The 21,589-nt window shown below is 46.9% G+C and overlaps 1 protein-coding gene across 2 annotated transcripts in view; it reads right to left on the bottom strand.

The window, feature by feature from the left end:
• The window catches only part of ACS (acetyl-CoA synthetase), a 112,291-nt gene that overhangs the window by 52,705 nt on the left and 37,997 nt on the right, over nucleotides 1-21,589 (bottom strand). For both annotated transcript variants that reach the window (XM_086494740.1, XM_086494739.1), the window contains exons 2-6: nucleotides 3,701-3,853; nucleotides 3,447-3,602; nucleotides 3,256-3,378; nucleotides 3,008-3,176; nucleotides 2,603-2,685 (exon numbers count right to left, since the gene is read on the bottom strand). In XM_086494740.1, coding sequence (XP_086350866.1) covers nucleotides 2,603-2,685; nucleotides 3,008-3,176; nucleotides 3,256-3,378; nucleotides 3,447-3,602; nucleotides 3,701-3,853 — 684 coding nt within the window. The remainder of the gene's footprint in view (nucleotides 1-2,602; nucleotides 2,686-3,007; nucleotides 3,177-3,255; nucleotides 3,379-3,446; nucleotides 3,603-3,700; nucleotides 3,854-21,589) is intronic.

The raw sequence follows: 21,589 nt of genomic DNA, 5'->3' as shown, positions 1-21,589 counted from the left end.
ATGTGCTTTTTTCACCGTTGAGATGGTAAAGAAGGCTATTGACAAGATGAGGACTGGGAGAGTATATGATCACGATGGCTTGGTGGCTGAGCATTTCATGCATGCCAAAGATCTACTAGCAGAGCTTCTAGCACTCAGGTTTAACTGTGCCATGTGCGAGGGCTTGCCTGATACCTGGAGCCTATCTACGATTGTACCTATTTTCAAATCAGGAGACCCTATGGAGCCTAGGAACTATCGCACTCTCATGACTGAACACACATTGGCACGGTTGTACGCATCCATTCTTGAGCAGCAGCTGGGTAGATGGGCAAAGAGAGAGGGAATGCGTACAGCCGGGCAGGCAGGATTCAAAAGAGGTTTTTCTACTCTTGACCATATCTTGACACTCAGGGCCATCATCGAGGAGGGCAGATCCAGTGGGAGACGGATCTATTGTAGCTTTGTGGATTTCCGCAAAGCGTTTGACACAGTACCCAGAGCTAGACTGATGCGCAAATTACAGGAGATGGGAGTACCCACAGAGCTAATTTGGGGGATCATGGCATTGTACAAATCAGTAGCAAGGCATGTACACACTTCAGAGGGTCCTTCTACAACATATCACTTATATTGGGGTGAAGTAGGGCTGCCCGCTCTCTCCTACTCTATTTGGTATGTATGTGGATGAGGTTTCTAACTACATTGAGAGAGATGGGGATAGAGGTGCACCTCTGGCGGGGACATGGATCCCGCTACTGTTATACGCTGATGATATTGTGTTGATCTCCAACTCTCCGGAAGGGATGCAACATCACTTGGATGCTTTGCATAGGTTTGCCCATGAAAGTGGTTTGTCTATCAACCCTGGAAAAACCAAGGTCAAGATATTTAATACCACCCCACAGTGGATCAGGAGGTCAGCGCCCACATTGACATACCGCCAGCAGAAAGTTGCTTACACTTAACTCGGAGTGGTTTTTAGTGGACCAGCATTCTCATTAAGGAGAGCAGCAGAGACTAGATTGACCAAAACCCATTCCGCATTGGGTAGACTAAAGAGGATGTGTTCACAGGTTCACTTTCAGGAGCCTCGGACGAAGCTCTGGCTCTTTGACACACTAGTGGCCTCTGCATTGCTCTATGGAGCTGAGATATGGGGGCCTTCATTGGATCGTCACGGGAGGACCGGTCGCACTGATGGATGGGGGAACATGGAGAAGCCCATGGTCTCTATGATCTCGCGGCTCATTAGAGCCAAGGCCTCAGTACCACGTGCCATTATCCGAGCAGAGCTAGCTGCCCCCCCCACCGGTAGTTGAGGCGCTCACTAGATCTGTCTCCTTCATACACCGCATGTGGGCACTTCCCAAAGACAGATACGCCCGCCTTGCACTTGAGTCCTCTCAACAGTTAGCCATGCAGGGAGATAGGACATGTTGGTATGGGGAGATGACATCCTGGTTCCAGGCGCATGGGTTCAGTATAGACAGATTGCCCCCCTTCCAGTACTCAAAAAATACTCTCAAGGGTGGAATTCTGCCACTCCGTGTCACGTGTGCTCTCTCTCTTTCAGTTCAGTTGTTATTGAAGTGCTAAAAGTCTGTTCAGCCTGTTCTTTTCTATTGGCACGTGGTGCCCGTTTTGTGACACACTGATCATGCCATACCTCTAGCTGCCACTCACCAAGATCCCAGTCCAACTAAACAAGGGGCTTTCCATACCAAATCCACAATCTCCAAAGTGGTGCCTCCTCGGTAGTGAAAAAAGGATTAACACGTGATCTCCTCTAGAAAGAGCCTACCACTCTAACAGGCTGCCAATGGGCAGTCAACTGCTGATCAAGTGGAACCTCACCCTGACAAAGTTGGTAGTGCCCCTACGTAAGTAGGTAGGTAATTCCGTACCAAGAGTTGTGAATAATAGATAATCAAGACATGATACCCGTGACATAAAGTTAGGTGTCAACATGTCTAAGCAAGGTTATGAAGTGGTTAAGTGGGTTTCTTTATTGGGTGACTCTACATTGTAGGCCCTCCTATGAGCTGACGGTCTAAAATTAAATTCTTAAACAAATGGGTGAGCATGCGCTCAAACCCCACCCCCACAATCTCCAGGACCCACCATCACGAGGACAGCAATCATCCATTCTTCCAAAGTAGCATCTTGAGCAAGAGTCCAGCAAGCAAGAAGAGACGAGAATAGGAGTCACAAATATCCTAAGAAACAAAAGAGTCACAAATATCCTAAGAAACAAAGAGCACAACAACAGCTTTAGAATGGCTATTGCCTTGTCCTTTGCTAATTGAATATTCCACTTTGTTGGTGGTATAATTCATAAGCACTGCAGAAAAAAAAAGTAGTTGATTTTGTTATGATGTGAATGAATCCTTGATGTGTTCTTTGACCAGCACTGTGCTTTTCAGCTTTCTTATTGGTACTCTATCTGTTAGCTTTCAGTAGAGCTCAAGATTGGGTTTCTATTGCAAAAATATTTTTTTCCATATACGTGCAATTTGATTTTCCATTAGCAAAGAGAGAAACCAATCAAGCAAACAAACAGATTAAACTTACTGTACGGCTCCATTTCACAATTGAAGGCCTGACGACTTGAAAAAAGTACCTGGTACCAAATGTCTCTCCCATCTTGCCAAGCAGTTTTTTCTCTTGCCAAAGCAATGTCATTTGCATAAGTCAAACAGACATCTGTGTGGAAAACAAATCATCATGATTGATGCTTTAAAACATATGCATAATAGCAAAAAGCAGCAACAATCAACATAAAGAAAGAAATTTCTTCAAAAGATAGATGCTTGCCGAGAGCTATATATTGTCAAACATTAGGGTGAATGTAAACTTGTGTGCCATAGGTCTAGCACACTTAATAGATGTCACTACCCAGCATTCAAAACCCTTAAATGCTAGTTTAAAGAATTCAAAACATGCAGCAATCTTTTTGAGTTTGCAAGAGACACACATACAGCTGCTATTAAATAGTGGAAACTTAAATTATTCTATTCAACCTCACCTACGGAAACACCTTGGGCTAGAGAAATTGTCAATGCTTCATCCACAATAGTCTTGAGAACAAGAACTTTGGGCCCTCTCCATACCGCATTGCAAGTAATGATCACCTTAGGTTTGCAATCAAGCACACGTTGTGCTAGTGACTCGGCAGAAAACCCTGCAAAAACCACCTTCATCACCAAGAAAAACAGTAAGAAAAAATGGAGACTGTATGTTGACCACAAAAGAGACACGATTTAATTAACTTACTGAGTGCACAGCTCCTATTCGGGCGCAAGCCAACATGGCTATAGGCAACTCCATAAGCATCGGAAGATAGATGGCAACAGCATCCCCTTTCTTGACTCCTTTATCTTTAAGAAAGTTTGCTAGCTGCAAGCAGGTAGAGATTAGACAAAAAAATACACCCACCTGTCAGTATACGGCTATAAAAATTATACCTGACAAACCCGCTGGAGGAGCTCACTGTAAGTTAAGCAACCATCTAGATCTGGGCTGTTGCCTTCCCAATAGAAGGCGACTTGATTGCCTTTGCCAGCTTGGACATGTCGATCTAGAGCATTGTAGCATATATTTGTTTTACCACCTTTAAACCACTGAAGCCAAGCATACTTCCATTGGTTTCTTAGCACAACTCCAAAGGTCCAAAGTAATAAAATGCAGCCTAATGAACTAAACAAAAGAGAGAGATTACCTCCACTTTCACAGGACCCTTCCTGATATCAAAATTCTCTGTGTGAACTTTTCCGTTTTCTTCCGGCCATTTAGTTTCCCAATAAAACTCTGATGCGATGTCTGACCAGAAACCATCTGGGTCCTTTATTGATCTTGTATACATTGCCGCATACTGCAAACATGAACCAACAGGCACAATGATATTATCCTTAACATAAATCGGGGCAAATTATAGCTTCAAATATTTAAAAAATTAGTTTTTGGGCCCACTCAAAAGGCACTAAGCCTAAGTTCACTCTCTCTGTGTTTTTCTCTCGCTCTTTTTCTCTAAACATATGGGGACTTTTTTTTGCAGTTTTAACCGCGAATGTTTGCGCTACTACGAAATCCATGTTAAATGATCTGCTCCAAATTCTATCTCTCTCCTCTCTCTCTCTCTCTCTCTCTCTCTCTCTCTCTCTCTCTCTCTACTTGGGAAGCTTTGAATTTTGAATGTTCAGTGTTGGATCTCCATGGTAGTCTAGTTTTGTTTCCTTGTAATCTTCACTGAGAGGGATCTCATTAAGCAGCACTTGTTGGCTTTTTACGTAGTCCATTTCTCAAGTACACTCAGAAACAAAGTGGGGATGATTTTTTGACGCAACCTGTTTCCTTTTTTCGTTTCGACAAAGAGAATTAAGTAAAGATCTTGTTTTTGTTTGGTTGGTGGTAGGATCCTGGGAGTGAAGCTTTTTGGTTGGGCTGTCTGTCTTTAGATGTAAGCATCTCTCTGCCAACTTAGCTGATGTTACCCACTCACTCTTTTTGACTTTTCTTCCTGGCTGCCCCCCCCCTGCACGCTGCCCCACCCCCGTGCGCTGCTCCCTCCTGCGCGCTGCCCCCCCCCCCCTGTGCGCTGCTCCCTGCACGCCAAGACGGCCAGCGCGCTACCTCCAGCCCATCCACTGAACACACACACCCCATCCCCATCCCCTGCCCGCTGCCCCTTGCTCTCTGACCGTCTTGCTTACTGCCATACCCGCAGCCATCTCTCTCTCTCTCTCACACACACACACACACGGATACATACCCACACACACACTACACCCATACACACATACACACACGTTGAGTGCTCTCTTCCCCTTCTCCCCTCTTCTTCACAATATGAAGAGAGGGTAGCTACGAAGACAACCATGTCTTCCCCCATCATCAAGACACCGACACCGACAACGAAGACGACCTTCATGCTCACGAACAAGAGGCTTGCACAACTGGAGAAGGACATGAAAGAATGGCGGATGGAGAGAGAGATATGGAAGGAGGAGAAAGCCACCTTCATCAAGCTATGGAACGAAGAGAAGAAGGACATGAGAGCGGAAATCCAAAATCTCAAAGAGGAGAAGGAGAGAAGGGAACGGGAGAACGAGAAGGAGAGGGAGAGATGGAGGAAAGAGCAAGAAGAGATGAAGGCACAAATCAATCTCCTTCATGCTTCCATCACATCCCTCACCCCCGAGGAAGGAGAGATTAAAGAGGAGGCTAAGGAAGCCCTCAAGGAGGAGATCACCAAAGCCCTCACCGCAAGCATTGAGGACAAATTAGAGGCCACCAAAGAAGGATGGGTCGAAGTGGTCAAAAAGAACATCAAGAAGGTAGCAAGAGAGGAAGCCCAAAAAGATGAGGTACTCATCGTACACACAACCATCGAAGAGGAGAAGATGCAACAAGCTCGCCGTCTCAATGTGCGAGTGACCGGCATCAAAGAAGAAGAAGGGTCTACACCCGAGAGCGATGGGAAAGCTTTATGCAAGAAAGTGGGATACAAGGAAGAAGAGATCCCTTTCTCCAAAGTTTGGAGAGCCGGCAAAGATCCAAAGAAGAGAGCTCTCATCCTCCAATTCGCCTCCGAGGAGTCTCGAACTTCCTTCCTCCGAAAGAGGGTCATCTTGAGAGGGATAGAAGGCCCCCCGATTTATCTTGATGATGACCTCACAAAGATGCAACAAGATCACTGTCGCGCGTGCATGCCTCGAGTCCACCAAGCCCGCAAAGAAGGGAAGAAGGCAGTATACCGAGATGGTAGGGTTATCATTGATGGCAAGACCATCGCATAGGGACTCACGGCCTGTGGGACACACGAGGAGATTCATGTCACGGTTTGGAATTGCAATGGAGACCTATGGACACACCCAGAGAGACTTGAGGAGGTGATGAGAGGTCGAGACATCATTCTACTTACAGAGACACACGAGAGCCCGGAGAGAGGGTTACCACGGATACATGGATTCCAGTGGGAGTCTCTACATCGAGGATGTATGCGCCAGCACACCACTCGCGGCTCAGGAGGAGTGGCCATACTCTTTAGACAGGGGCTTCACAGCAGACTACAGATTGTTGCCCGGGACCCACAGGCCCGCTACATGTGGATTCGCCTCGAGCTCTCACGAGACAGGATCGTCTACATTGCCCTTTGCTACTTTGCTCCCACAGGCTCCAGATTCGCCCCTATTGAGCAGGAGTCACCGTACGCATGCCTCACGGAGGAGATTATGGAGTACTCCACACTGGGTGAAGTCTTCCTTATGGGAGACTTCAATGCTCGTACGCGCAGTGAGCAGTGTGAGGCATATGACCATGAGGACCCAAAGGCACTACACACTCTAGATGAGGAGGCTACTATGAGAGATACAGCAGACAGAGCTCCAGTCACAGCCTACGGACGACATCTACTTCGACTTGGCTCCCAGCACCGTCTCGTCATTTATAACGAGATGGTCCAGTGGCCCACCTCAGGGGGCCTGACTTGTATGCCACATGGAGTTGCAGAAGGAGGGGGGAGTACAGTCGACTATATTCTGGGACCCTGGGAGGCTACACACCTTATCACATCCTTCACCATTCCACCCATACCCATCGGAGCCGACCACACATACCTCTCTTTCTCCATCACCGAAGATACCATCCCACACAGCTCCACAGCACACACTCCACACACCACCATCCATTTCACACATGAGCTAGCCCCTCTTTACTCGGCCAAGGTCGAACATGGCCTATGCCTCCTCCACCCATCCACACCACTCTCAGTTCTCACATCACATATCTCTTCCGTTCTCCACACTTCAGCTATTAGCTCTTTTCCACACACCACTCACACAGGACGCACTCCCCCCCCCGGGACTATGCCTCAGAACCGCTGGTATGATGATGAGTGCAGAGAGCTATACCGACGCCTCCGTGCACGGCGAGCCTTAGGAGAGATCACAGAGAGAGAGGCCAGACGGCATATGAAGACGTTGACACGCCAAAAGCGGCGAGCATTCGAAGAGGCACAGGAGCTTGAGCTATACCGCCTATTCATGAGCATGGATAGCGCGACAGCATGGCGTACCCTGCGCGAGCCACGTCCGACTACAGCTATTGAGGATCCACAGATATGGCATGATTATGCAGAGCGACTTTATGAGGTGCCAGGGCAGCCTCCTATCCCACAGCCACACGAGCCACGCCCCACGTGCTCCTCCTTCTTTACAGCAGAGATGGTAGAGAGGGCCATACGCCGCATGCAGCACAGACGATCAGCTGACCATACTGGATTACAAAGTGAGCACATCATTTATGCGGCCTCCACTATAGCCCCGTTGATTGCACATGTCTTCAACCGGGCTATAGGGGAGGGCTTCCCAGAGGAGTGGACACAGCACACCATAGTGCCTATCCACAAATCTGGCGACACCCTGGACCCAGGGAACTACAGGACTATCATGATTGGCCACACGATGGCCAAGCTATATGGAGCATTACTTGAGGCACAGCTCAGCTGCTACGCAGAGATCGAGGGTTTACGAGCTCCAGGCCAGGCAGGTTTCAGACGAGCTTTCTCCACCACTGACCACATCTTCGTTCTGCGCTGCCTCATTGATGGGGCAAAGGCGCGGAAGAAGAGGCTTTACTGCTGCTTTGTGGACTTCCGCAAGGCCTTTGACACAGTCCCACGCGAGAGACTCTTCCAGCGCCTTCACAGCATTGGGGTACCAACAGAGATGATTTGGGCCATATATGCTCTCTATGAGAGGGTGACGGGTCGGGTTCGTTGCCCAGGCGGTTTTTCAGAGACCATTGCTAGCACCATTGGTGTTAAGCAAGGATGCCCACTCTCCCCGACACTCTTTGGGCTCTACATCGACGAGATCTCCGACTACATACTGCGAGCAAGGGGAGAGGGGAGCGACTTGGCAGGTACTCCAGTCCACATCATGTTATATGCTGATGATATTGTGTTGATTTCAGAGTCACCCGAGGGCTTACAACGCCATCTTGAGGCCTTGGACGAATTCAGCACACACAGGGGGTTGACTGTGAACCTTGGCAAAACCAAGGTTATGATCTTTCACACATCCAGTGCAGTGAGGAGCGCCGCCACCTTCACAGCAGCAGGAGGACAGGTTGATGTAGTCACCTCCTATGTCTACCTTGGCATCACATTCACCAGCCTACCAGGACCCTTCACTATGAGGCAGGCTGCTATTGACAGGCTCACCCGAGGATATGCAGCTCTGGCCATGCTAGAGCGGAGATGCCACCAGGCACACTTTCAGGAGCCCCGCACGAAGGGGTGGCTTTTCGACACCTTAGTCACCCCGGCCTTGATGTACTCGGCGGCAGTATGGGCACCAGGATTGACAGTTGACCAGTGGACACAGCTTGAGAGACCACAGGTATGTATGATCTCACGCTTGCTCCGCAGCAAGAAGACAGTGCCACATGACATTATTAGAGCCGAGCTCGCCACACCACCTATGGTTGTAGAGGCACTATTCCAGACAGTTTGCTTCATCCAAAGGATGAGAGAGCTACCTCCTGACAGACTTACCCGTAAAGCATTTGAGGCAGCTATACAGCTATCAGACAATGGGCATGAGAGAGCATGGTACTCACAGGTCAGAGCATGGTTTGAGGGACACGGTCTCGACATGGAGAGCCTACCACCATTCCAGTACGACCCCCACTCACCATATGTTCACCTCTCTCGCAGTGAGAGGAACTTGGTATTGAGACAGGATCTGTGGCAGCTATACACTAGGAGAGTTTGGGAGGCACCGGGCTTGGGGACGAGGATGTCAGATTACAGAGACCAGTTTCTCACCACATTGTCTAGGGGGTTCATACAGAGACCACGCTACATGGACACATATATGCCACATAGCTCACGGGTGGCGATTGGTCAGCTGAGAGTGGCTTCACACAGGTTAGAGATTGAGATCGGGAGACATACTGGTGTTCCCAGGGAGGAGCGAATCTGCAGAGCCTGCACAGAGGAGGTGGAGAGTGAGGAGCACTTTGTATGTAGATGCAGAGCATACACTGAGATCAGAGGCAGGTATGAGGCCTTATTCAGAGGACAGCCCACTCTCCGAGAGATCATGGAATCTCGAGATCAGAGACAGATCGGACGTTTCTTACTAGAGATACAGAGCCATCGGGACACACTACTACAGCCACACACAGCTACACAGACAGAGGGGAGACAGTCGCAGCTCACAGACTTCTTTCAAAGGATTTCCGCCCCTCCCTCACCAGACACTCAGAGGGGAGTGACACTCCCACAGGCGGAGGTGAACCGAGCTAGACGACGACCACGAGTCACAGGCTACAGGGGCGCGAGCTCCCACCACCGACAGATCGAGGAGATCCGAGCCCGGGAGCGCCGTGCCACTGAGGAGCGAGTGGCTCAGATGAGGGCCGACCCGACAGCTTTCATCCGGGTAGCCTTGGCACCAGACCCGCCCATGTACCACATCTTACATCCCCCCATTAGTACACGATGGAGCTAGATAGCTTGATGCATTCTCATGATTGTACTACCTTGAGCATATAGACATGCATATACCCCTAGAGATAGAGCTCCATCCCTCCTCAGATACTCCACTACCTACATTCAGTTCAGTTTGGTATCAGTATCAGTTTTGTTTTGTTTCATTCATTTGTCTTTCCGATAGACGGATGAAATACACACCATGTACATTTGATTTGTCTCATAGGCCGATTTCGGCCTGACATAGACGTTAAAAATCTTTCTTTCTTCTTTCTTTCTTTCTCTCTCTCTCTCCTGCCTGCTTGTGATACCACCAGCCTGTCACATCACACAAGCAGCAACCATGGCCCCCCGCGAGCCTCAACCCGAGGCAAGCTCACTTTTGCTGGCGTCGTGGCAACACCCCCGAAGCTCAACAGCACTGCCCACCTTCAAAACAAAGTCAAGAGACTTCACAAGGAAAACAAGGAACTGAAAGAGAGACTCGCTGCTATCGAAGCCCATCTCAGTGCAGTGGAGGAAAGGAAAAATGAAACGGAGCAGATGGACGCCAGCGATGACACTCACACAGGAGTTTAAGATTCAATCAAATACATGAGGAGATCTCTCGCAAGATTGAAGACGGTGTGCTACACCAACGAAAATGGCAAGAAGATATAGCTCTCAATGTTCGCATTGGGGGGCTCCCAAGCAATTGGAAAGGGAAGGGGACCTCAAGTTAATGAGTCCCTTGCCCGAATTCACAAGATAATCACAACGAGAGTACAATGGAATCAAGCAACAATCACCAACCCCCGCATGAACACCACACCAACCATGCGATCCTCACTCTCAAGACCAAGGCGGATCGAACCAAATTCCTCGAGAAATCAAAGCTTCTCAAAGCCACCACACTTTGGTTTGCAGAAGATCTTACACCCACGCAACTCAAACAGAAGAAGGTAGAACTCTAGAAGGTGGGTGAAGGGCGCACAGCAGGAAAATGGGCAGTTTACCGAGGAGGTAAAGCCATTGTCCAGGAGTTTCGAACTCCAAAACCTACTACCCCTCACCTGCCCCTCCTTAGGTTTCGTTCTTTTTTTTCTTTTTAGCCCTTCGTTGGACCCTCAGTCCTTAACTGAGATGTATCTAACAACTCCTCCATCTAGAAGGAACTCCTTGTAATGTTTTGTTTTTCGGTCCCTTAGGTCATATCTGACCTCCGTGGATGATAATCCAATCTGTGTGTGTGTGTGTGTGTGTGTGTGTGTGTGTGTGTGTGTGTGTGTGTGTGTGTGTGTGTGTGTGAATTGCAAAGAAGGCCACGTTGTTATCAGTACTAATGGAACAAAAACAACCCTCAACATTGATGTTGGCCTTTTTGTGCTCTCATGCAGCCTCTACGCCTACTTTTGGTCATCGGTGCCCCCTTGCTTCCAGTTTGATTGCATATTGGAAACAAGTCACAAAGCAGTTGTCATGGAATGGTAGGAATGATGCGAGTGGCAATTCACTCAAACTTGAGAGTTTAAATTGGAGTTTGGCTTTCAGACTCTTGTTCAACTATCTCCAAGGCAAGCTTATTTTCTCGCTCGGAAAATGGATGTTGTCGATGTTGATGGGAATGTACTCTCATTTCGACAAGCTGCTCTTACTTTGATCTTCGGATGCATTGCAGACACACATGGCAGATCATCAAGGAGATTGTCGATTCATGTGTCTGTTGACCCTGCGAAGAGGAAACCTCTTCAGTCACATCATCTGGTCTGTCAGCCATAATTCCAATTTCTTGTGTCTGGTCTATGATCCCTTGTGTCTTCAAGCCCAAACTGACCAAGGCTCACTTCTATGGGAAAAAATAATTTAATCCCGTCGATGGAACCATGAAACCGGCCTGTTCAATCGAAAAAGGACGGTAGACTTTAGACTTAAACCTTATTTGCTGTCACCCATTTAATTTGTCGCCCACTTTACCTATACTTTCAAGACACAATAAAGAGGAGAGGGATACAGGCTGCTAGATTGCACCTGTATAAGTAGACCGACACCAGATTGGCCCCTAACTTAGGCGCCCCTTTCGGTATTTCTTTATTGTTCAAAAGAGGGAATAAACGATGTGGTTCCCTACAAGCTGCCCCGCACAAACTTGGCTGAATTTCAACTGATCCGGCCCGATTTCGGCAACATAACTGTACTAGGACCCTTCACAGTCAGTATTCCCACGCGTTGAATGACTTTCCCGACGCATACCGGCACTTTGCAAAACCTGGCGAGAATCTGCAGCACGCTGAATTCTCTGTTTTCAGCCCCGAAAATGCGCCAAATCACCTGTACAGCGGTCCTCTCGTGTCCCCGAACCTCCCGGGGGTATTAGGGACCGTTTAGGGCCAAAACCCTAAACTTGCAAAAATACACAGCAGGCTGCTCCGTTTCGCGTGCCGATCGCATCCGTAGCAAGTTCTCGAGCTCCCGCACCTGTAGGGCTACTTGCCCTTTGAATCGGACGAGATTTCTGGCATGAAACCTCTCCGAATTCACCTGTACCTGCGGGGGATTAGCCGCTAGCTAATCCACTACCTGTGCAAGAGGCTCTTGCCTCGGCAATCGCGCATGAACCCACAAATCTGTACATTGGTCAATTGAAAAGCCCACTAGAGGGGCATAACATACTGCCATAGGGGAGAGAGAGGACAGTGTGTAGCGTGCAGGGCATCACTCCTGGCACCGCACTATACATAGGAGGGAAAGCAAGCACTCCATAGCTCTTAACCTATGACAAAATCTGAAAATGAGCCTCTCCCAGCTTAAAATTCAGCGCCACTTCTTGTTGCATGAGGAAAGTGCACCAGAATGTGCCACTTGGCACATTTACAAGCATTTTCCCGTTTCGGGGTTGCCACCTAAAAATCTCCCAACCGGTTGCCCAGTTGACTTCACGACAGAGTAAGAAAATGTTCTCCTTGTCATTCCGGAGGTAATGACGCAAACACATTTTCAGGTCCCAAAATAGCAGTTCCCTAAATTTTAGGAGATGCTGCCATTGTATCTTTCTAGGTCATCCGACCCCCTTTGTACACTGCAGCCACACCCAGAACTGAAATGTAGGCTCTGTAGCAAAGGATTCCACTTTGGCTGGTCAATGACCCCACTTTGGCTAACCATAGTCCTTGTCCAACCTTAGTGCTCTCTTGCCCTCAGGCCTGGACTCCCTCTGGACAGTTCCACACTAGCTATGCAATGCAGGGCAGTTAGGTGTTTCCAAAAAGTGAAAGTAAATAGATAATAAGAAAGAAATCAACAAAAAGGATAGATAGTAGTCACACGCTAGTGACAACAGGACATCACATGACATTCAACATTCATTCGGATCTTAGACCATGATTTATCGGCAATGTAGCTAGCAATCACATCTAGGTCAAATCAGGACCTCATCGATGTCCGATTGACTACCTCTATTGCAACCATGTCTATTCGAGATCAAGTAGACCAAAATGCTGCAGTCATTTCGTCATCGATTCCTGCACTCACAAGAAGGCAAGAACAAATCAGTATCATAATCAGGAATTCCATTTCATAAAGTCATACAGCAGAATATTGTCAGCTCTCAGTATCTCTGAAGCTCAAAGAGACATCAGTGACTCTAGTATCTAAATCAAGGCATCTGTTGACAAAGGAGTGGAGTGACTCCCCTCTTGTGCATCCCACTGCACCATATCTCCGGCCAAGCTGAATTCTGGGTTCCATTTGGAGTAGACTATGCTAAACCAAAAGCATCGAGATAAAGTTTCACAATCTGAGGAGTATCTGCTAGGTCCTCCTCCTCCATCCACTTCGCATCAAGTGCAGGATAATTCTTGAACTTAACCAAGAACCGCCTTCGAACTTTACCCTTATTCTTCGTATCCTTATGTGCCAAAATCTGTTCAGGAACAAGGATCTCCTCGTTTTCTTCCACTTCGGGTTGCTCATCAAGCTCCCCATCATTAGGCACATCACCTTTAAAAGGAGACTCACATGAAATGCATTGTGAATCCTCCAAGTATCTGGCAGTTTCAGTCGGAAGGAGATTTCATTTATCTTTTCAGTAATCTAGAAAGGGCCATAGTATCGCATACTCAGCTTTGGAAAAAGCCTCTCTTTTCCCTTTTTCTTTCGTAGGCGTGCCTTCTCAAAACGTAAGAGCACCCAATCATCCTCCTTCAATTTCATGTCGCGACGATGGCGATCCGCTGCCTTTTTCTGTCGTTCTTGAGACTTCTGCAAAGTCTCGCGGACCTTGGTAAAAGCCGTATCCAGATCTCGCGTATATTCATCCGCTTCAAAGATCTTATCTTTCGTGCTCAAGAAGGGTGGAACCTTCGCAGCACCTTCAACAATCTCATATGGCGCCTTCCCCGTCGACGAGTGTATCATGTTATTGTAGGCAAATTCCACCAAAGGTAAATATCTTTCCCATTGAGTCTTCTGATCTGAGATATAAGACTTCAACAAATCTAGAACCACTGAATTGGCAATCTCGGATTGCCCGTCAGTCTGCGGGTGGAACGATGACGAGAACTGTAACCGCGTGCCAATGTTCTCCCAAATTGCCTTCCACAACAAACTCGTAAATCTGGGGTCTCTGTCGGAGACAGTTGTCTCAGGCATGCCATGTAATCTGAAAATCTGGGCCACAAACAGTCTCGCTAAGTGATCCGGCTTGACTGTTTTCTTCACTGGAATGAAATGAGTCTGTTTGCTAAATCTATCAATAACAGCCCAGATACCATCGTGACCACTCTGTGTTCTCGGGAGATCAAAAATGAAATCCATCGCTATACTTTCCCAGGGGCAGGTGGATATGGGTAAAGGCTGTAACAATCCCTGTGCTTTATGCCTGTCAAACTTGACCTTCTGGCATACCAAGCAACTGCGCACAAACTCTTCCACATCTTTCTTGAGTCTCGGCAAAAAGAAATATCTCTCTACCCCTTTCATGGTGGTAGCAATGCCGCGGTGACCCGTAAAAGGTGGACAGTGGCATTCAGTCATAACCTTCTCCCTCAACGGCTGTGTAACGCACAACATAGTCTTTTTCATCAAGTAGCCTTCCCGAAAGGAGTATCCAGCTACTGTCTCCCCATCCTGTAGCTGTGTGAAAATTTTTGCAAAATCTGTATCTGTGGCATACTGATCGACCATATCCTCGAAGCTCCTATGATGTATCGCGGAAATAGCCAGAACCAACGGTTTCCAAGACAAAGCATCTGCCACCACATTCTTCTGTCCCTGCACATGGACAATCTGGAAGTGGAACTCTGACAAGATGTTCGCCCACCGCATCTACTTTTCCGAAAGTTGCTTCTGTGACAAGAAGTAGCGCAAACTCTGATGGTCTGTAAAGACAATGAAATCCGCTCTGAGTAGGTAATGCCGCCACTGAGTAAGAGCATGGATAACCGCCAAAATCTCTTTCTCATAAATCTGTGTTGTCATCTCCGGCCTAGAGAACAAACGGCTCTCGTAAGCTATGACATGGCCTTCTTGCATCAAGACCGCACCCAGACTACGACCACAAGCATCACAATATACTTCGAATGACTTCTGCAAGTCCGACAAAGTCAAAAAAGGTCCCGTAGTCAATTTCTCTTTCAATGTCTGAAAGGCAGTCACCTCTGTGGGTCCCCACGAAAAAGGTACTCCTTTCTGTGTCAAGATATGCAAAGGGGAAGCAACCTCTGCAAACTTTCGTATGAACCGCCTGTAGTACGAACACAGTCCCAAGAAGCTTCTAACTTCATGGACATTCTTCAAGTTGGGCCAATCACGGATAGTCTCTATCTTGGCCAAATCCATTTGCACTCCTGCTGCTGACACAATGTGTCCCAAAAAGTGTATCTCTGGTAGGAAAAATTCACTTTTCTTTGCATTAATCACTAACTTGTGACCTCGTAATGCCTGAAAGACCTGAAGTAGATGATCTCTGTGTTCTGCCTCATTCTTGGAGAAAACAATGATGTCGTCAAAGAAAGTGCCAACAAATAGCCTGTACTCTCGAAAAATCCTATCCATCATCCGGTTAAATGTCGCAGGAGCATTGGTTAAGCCAAAAGGCATCACCAAAAACTCAAATAACCCAAAAGTCGTCTGAAAAGCTGTCTTGTAGACGTCTCCCGGCGCTATCCTGATCTGATGATATCCACTCTTCAAGTCAATCCTGCTAAAGTACGAGGATCCCTGTAACCTGTCGAGTATATCATCGATCCTAGGAATCGGAAATCTGTTCTTGATGGTGATTTTGTTGAGAGCTCTATAATCGATGCACATTCTCCAAGATCCGTCTTTCTTCAAAACCAACAACACTGGAGAGCAATACGGTGAAGTACTAGGCTGGACAAGACCCTTTTCCAAGAGGTCTTTCACTTGGTTCATAATCTCTTCATTCTGTGCTCGGCTCACACGGTAGGGTGGCCGGTTCGGTGGTGTACTACCAGGTATCAGATCAATGGTATGATCTTCAGGACGAGCAGGTGGTAACTCTCCTGGCACGCCTTCCGAGAAGCAATCGGCGTGAGAGTGTAGAAAATCTTGGCGTTCTTTATGAAGTTTAGACATATTTGTCCTATCATCATCACTCAACTCTTTCATAAAGATCGAGTAAACAAACAGACTGGATTTCATTAATTTTGAAATGGCCGAAGTCGATACAATAGGGACAGACTCGCCCTTCAGTTTAATATCAAGTACAATTGTTCTGCCCTTTTCCGTAGTCAAAGTCGCTTTTCTCGTCCGATAATCGACCACGGCGTTGTTCTTGTGGTACCAGGGAATCCCTAAGAGAACATCACAACCCTCCAAAGGCATTATGAAGAAGTCCTCATGCCCCAAATACCCCTGACAATGCAACCGAAGTTTGCCAATGACAGGTGTAATGGCTACGTCCCTGCCTGGTGCCGCTAGAACTGCCTCTGCAAGTGGTCCCATCCGATCGGGAGTAATCTCGAGCCGCACCGCGAATTCCGGTGAAATGAAGTTGGCCTTGGCTCCTCCATCAAAGAAAATCAGGGTCTCTTGATCTTTCACCTTGCCCCAAGCTCGGCAAAGTTCTGTACTCTCATACATGGTGTCGGGATCAGTACCCACACAATCTGGAACCAATCCTGTTTTCATCTTGCCTTTTCGTACACAGTCCTCAACTGCTCTCGAACTCTCAGGCCTTTCGTCGTCCTTGTCATTCTGTTCTTTCTGTGCCTTTTTAGGGCACTTCGCGGAGATATGTCCAGTTTCCCCGCATCCAAAGCACTTCCCCTCCCTGATGTAGCGAGTCCGCTCCTGAGGAGTAAGTCAGGGTCATGCATCCTTTTTCTCTGGGTTGCTCTTTCTTTTTCTACTTTCATTCCCAAAAGTCTGTCCGGTTCGTTGTGTCGTGACCTCATCTGTGGGGTAGGTCAGACTGCCAGAGTGAATTGCAAAGCCCCGCTTCGCATGACTCGTCAACTCCTGAATAGAAGCTGACTTCTGTTCCAAGCAGTGGTCTCGGGTCTCTGTAGGTAGACCCAATGTAAACCGCTCAATCTGTTCTCTGAACGAGATCTTCTTGAATGAAGAGGCAGGTAGAAAAGAGTTCCAAAATCTTTCACAGTAAGAATTCACTGTATCGCTCTTGGTCATCCGGAGATGGTTCCAAGGAGCTCGTATATCTCGCTCAAACTCTTGAGTCAGCCAAGAAGAAATAAAAAGCCTCTTGAATTTCAGCCATGTAACTGGCACAGTCTTGCTTAATAGAAGCATGGACCACCAAGTGCGAGCATTCCCCTTAAAATAAGAGGCATCTCTCCGAATCTTGGAGTGCTTTGAATAGCGTCCTCCCGCGAAAGCGATGTCAAACTGTTGTATAAAAGATAAAGCCTTCGAAGCATCGGAGTATCCCGAAAAAGTATCAAACTTAAGTGCTTGGCCACCTTCCTTAAACTCTCGGACTTTCTTGCTTTTATCTTCGAGAAAGTCATATTGGTTCGCTTTGTAAAGATTCTTCTTGTTCGCATAAAAGTTCCCATTGTCAGAGTCTGAACTGTCCGTAGACGAGTCCTCTGTAGAAGTGTCACTCACTGGGCGAGACTTAGACTTCCTTGCCTTTTTCTTGCCCTTTCCGAAGCGTTGTTTCTTGCTTCGCTTTTTGCTTTCCTGTCTTCTTCGCTCGAGTCTGAAGAGCTAGAAGAACTGTCAGAAGAAGAAGAAGAAGAAGAACTGGGTAGGCCTTCAAACTTGACGCGCTTCTTCAGTTTCTTTGCCTTGTCGAATGTCGACCGACGACCCAAATATCCCGGGAAGTCAGTGCCTTTCTTCTGCTTTTTGCCGTGCTTTTTGTCCTTCTTTTGCACGTCGAAAAGCTGAGCAATCCGTACATCAACCACGTTCTCCAGTTCCTTCTCTGTGTATTTCTTGGAGGCAGAAGATTTCTTGAGAGCGGGTTTCGAGAGTGGTGTTGTGGTTCTCTGCCACTCTGTCTGTACCTCTTCCAAAGAGGTCTGGTTCATATATTTTGCCATCTGCGGGTCCTTGGCAAAATTGAGCATCATCTTTGTTGCATCATCAATCAATTTTCGACGCTCCATCTCTCGCTGCTCCGCTGGAGTAGGCCTAGGCCAGCCATACTCCGTGCCCGAATCTTCGTTGTGATCCCTGCCCGCATCTCCAAATGCAAAGGGAGTCAACTGATCATTGTCTGAAGCCATAGGTGCCGCAGAAAAAAAATTCGGGGATCGGATTTCCCGTAGAAGAGAAATCGGCCGTGCTCTTATACCACTGTAACAGACTTGGACACTCCAAGTCAAGAATCAACCGCGACAGCACCAAATAACCACTTCAAAACAATTCACAGATCACAATAGATTTGCACTGGCCTGGCGGAGTTCTGTGCCTAGAGATATTGGCCCCAAAGACTGGCGCCCCTTTCGGTATTTCTTTTTATATTAATCAAATCAAAGTACAAGAGTGTAGCTAGGGTTTCACTCTCAGACTCTGCGTCCAGATGCTCTGAGAAGTGAAGCCCTCTCCACATATTTAAAGGTACAAGGGATGCCCAAAAGCAGAGCCCCAAAAGCTTTTAAAATAAAAAGCATAAGAGCTCAAAAGCTCTTCTCTCTCAAGTTCTCCTTTTTTTTGTTAAAAAAAAGCATTCTCTTCAAAAGCGAAATTCGCGTCACTCATCATTTATTATTTAAAAAATATATATATCATTAGGAGAAATATGAACCTTGCATGGGCCTTGAAGGAATCCTAATTTTTAGGGATTAAGGCTAATGTTGTGTAGGGTTTAGAGGGCAAGGGCATTGAAGAAGGTAGTTTTGAGTAAGCTTTTCTAGCCTTTTTTTTAGACAAATGTAGAATGTGGACCTAAAGGGTTACTTTCTCTCTCTAGCTTTTTTTAAAGTGAAGGAAGCATAGGGGTGTGTCCACATCAGTAAAAACGTGGGTCACAAAGAGACAAAATTTGACTTCTTTTAAAAAAATTCATTTTTACTTGTTTCTAACTTAAAACTCCCTCCCAACATATATACATATCCAAAAATCATTTTTTGACCCATTTTTTAACCCACAAGCTTAGAAAGTCCATTTTTTCAAAACTCTTTTCCCCCAAAAAGTAATAAACATTTTGTTCTCTCCTCCCTCCTCCTCCTCTCTCCTCCCTCCTCCCTCCTCTCTCTCTCTCCCTCCCTGCCCCTACCTTCCTCCTCCTCCCCAATCTCTCCCTTCCCCCCCTCCCTCCTTCTCTCCTCCCATCTTCCTCAACCTCTCTATCCTTCCCCCTCTATCTTTTCATCATTTGCTTCCTCACGCAACAGCTTCCATGGTGCTCACGGACATCACAAATGGTTTGCTTCCACCACCACGTACTGCGCACACCAAAAGCATACATATTCGCTTACCCACGGCATTTGCATCGAAGACCACTAGTGAAGGTGATCAAAAGTCATCACAGGAACGTCGCACCGCTTGTGAGACCAATGTTGACATTTGGGTGGATGGCCGTTTGTACCCTTATGATCCTATAAGCCGCTTCCATCCACCGTTTAATAGCCTTTCCACATTTCTTCAATTTCTTGGGAGGGGAGAAGCAGGTTTGTTAGGCTATTGCAAGCAGTTGTGTATGGGTGCAGATGCTTCTTTGCATATGTGGATGCACGAATGTCAAGCTCTTCACCTCAAGACGATGGCATTACAAGAGAGTGTTGCCTCTTCGGAAAGGATAGTTAAAACTCTTGAACAACAAATGCAAGAAAAGGAGTCCCACATCCAGAAGCTTACCAACACCATCACATACTTGAAAGAAACACCCCTTGGTGCAAGGGAACGCAAACGCACGTATTCATCCATTGAAACTCTTGCACATTCGGGAGGAGCACGCAAACGACGAGTTACAGCCACAAGGTGATTTGGTCTTTACTTGCATGATGCATTCTTACTTCACACTATTTTCTAACATTTATGTTTATTTGTTGCTAGAAACTTCATCCAGGAGGCATGCGGTGGAACAAGCTAAGATGATCGAGTCAACCTTCTCACTAGTTGTCTCAATACCCAGGACGTGATTTCTATCTTACAATCACCTGGAGGTAAGCATATTAAGGATGCAGTCACCAAGGACTTTATGCGTAAATTAAGAAATGTGGTTAGTGATGATGACGTTCAACAAGCTTGTGATGAGGCTGGAATCAGCACCAAAGCTTATCAGGCTATTTTCCAACTCCTAAAGGATGCCCTCAAAGAACATTGCATTGTGGAAAACCTATTTCCCGTTCCTCACAAGGTCAAGCTCGCAAAGAAGGCCACAAACGAAGATGTGTTCTCCCGCATTGGGACATACCTACACATTGAGGACACAATGCCAACTTCCCTTTATGCTTCGTGCGCAACAAAGACAAGGGGAAAAGGTAAGAAACAATCCATAAGACCTTCGGAGAAGGGCTTCCCTTACACAATGTGGAACAATATTTTCGTGGATCTTAGAAGGCTTCAAGAAGCCATGCTTAGATTTTACGAGTTACCTGAAGAAGGTGACACACTTTACTTTTTTCTTTGGTATTATTCTTATTATAACTCTGAAGTTTAAGGTCTTAGCACTATTTATTTTGTAGTGCTTGGCACAAAAGTGGCTTTTGTGCTGAAACTCGATGAGTGTCAAATAGTGAAAGGCCGAAGGTTAGAGAGGCTAAGTGTCACTCTAATGAACGAAGCCCTTCTGCACACCAAGCGAAGGGATTCAATCGAGCCATCTCCCACCCCATCTTTTAGCGTGCAATCAGAGAAAGACATTTGGTGGTTGGGTGCTATTGAGGTGCCCAAAGAGACCAATGGAGTACTTTCATGGATTTTTGAGAGAACTCCATGGATCACAGAAGTAATACACTCCCAAATTGCAGGTCAGAAGTTGGAGATTGAGGGTTTTGGTAGTTATGATGTGGAGTGGCACTTAGGTGGGGATTTGAAGACCATAAAATGTTTGCTTGGCTGCAAACAAGGGGCTTCTTCTCTCATGCCTTGTCCATTTTGCACTCGAGGGTACAAACCTAATGGAAACAAATCACATAAGAGCACTGCAAAGGCCGGATCCATGCTTCCATGGCAAGGGCATGGAGAACAAGGGTTAGATTGTCGTGATGTCGGAGATGAAGGTAGAGAATGGGAAGATGTCCCATGAATGCCCCAGACCGTGATCAAAAGGACGACGCTTGGAATCCAATCTTTCGATTTCCTCTATCGAATGTACATTTTTGTACATTACACGCATTCATGCGCATTTTTGATAGGCTATTGAAGCTCCACATTGACTATGCTTTCACAATGAAACCCTTGGAAAAGTCTCAGGAAGCGATCGAAAGAGTGAAGGTACTCTTGAATTCCATTGGCTGTCACGGTGGAAATGTGTCTATCGTTGCTGCAAAAAACACAGGGGAGGCCCATGAAATTGCTCAACAAGTGTCAATGAGTGGACAAAAAGCTAGACACTTTTTGAAGAAAGTTTCCCAAGGAAAGCCAAGTCGATATGATGCTCAAAACAGCTCCAACCAGCAGGCAGTAAACCTTTGGGAGCTTTGGAAGGAGTTATGCAAAGCTACTACCGACAATGATTCAAATAGCGAGCTTGCAAAC

This window comes from Adiantum capillus-veneris, chromosome 22 (genome assembly GCF_014529385.1).
Source record: "Adiantum capillus-veneris isolate H3 chromosome 22, ASM1452938v2, whole genome shotgun sequence".
NCBI lineage: Eukaryota > Viridiplantae > Streptophyta > Polypodiopsida > Polypodiales > Pteridaceae > Adiantum > Adiantum capillus-veneris.
This window is presented reverse-complemented; position numbering and strand designations above follow the sequence as displayed.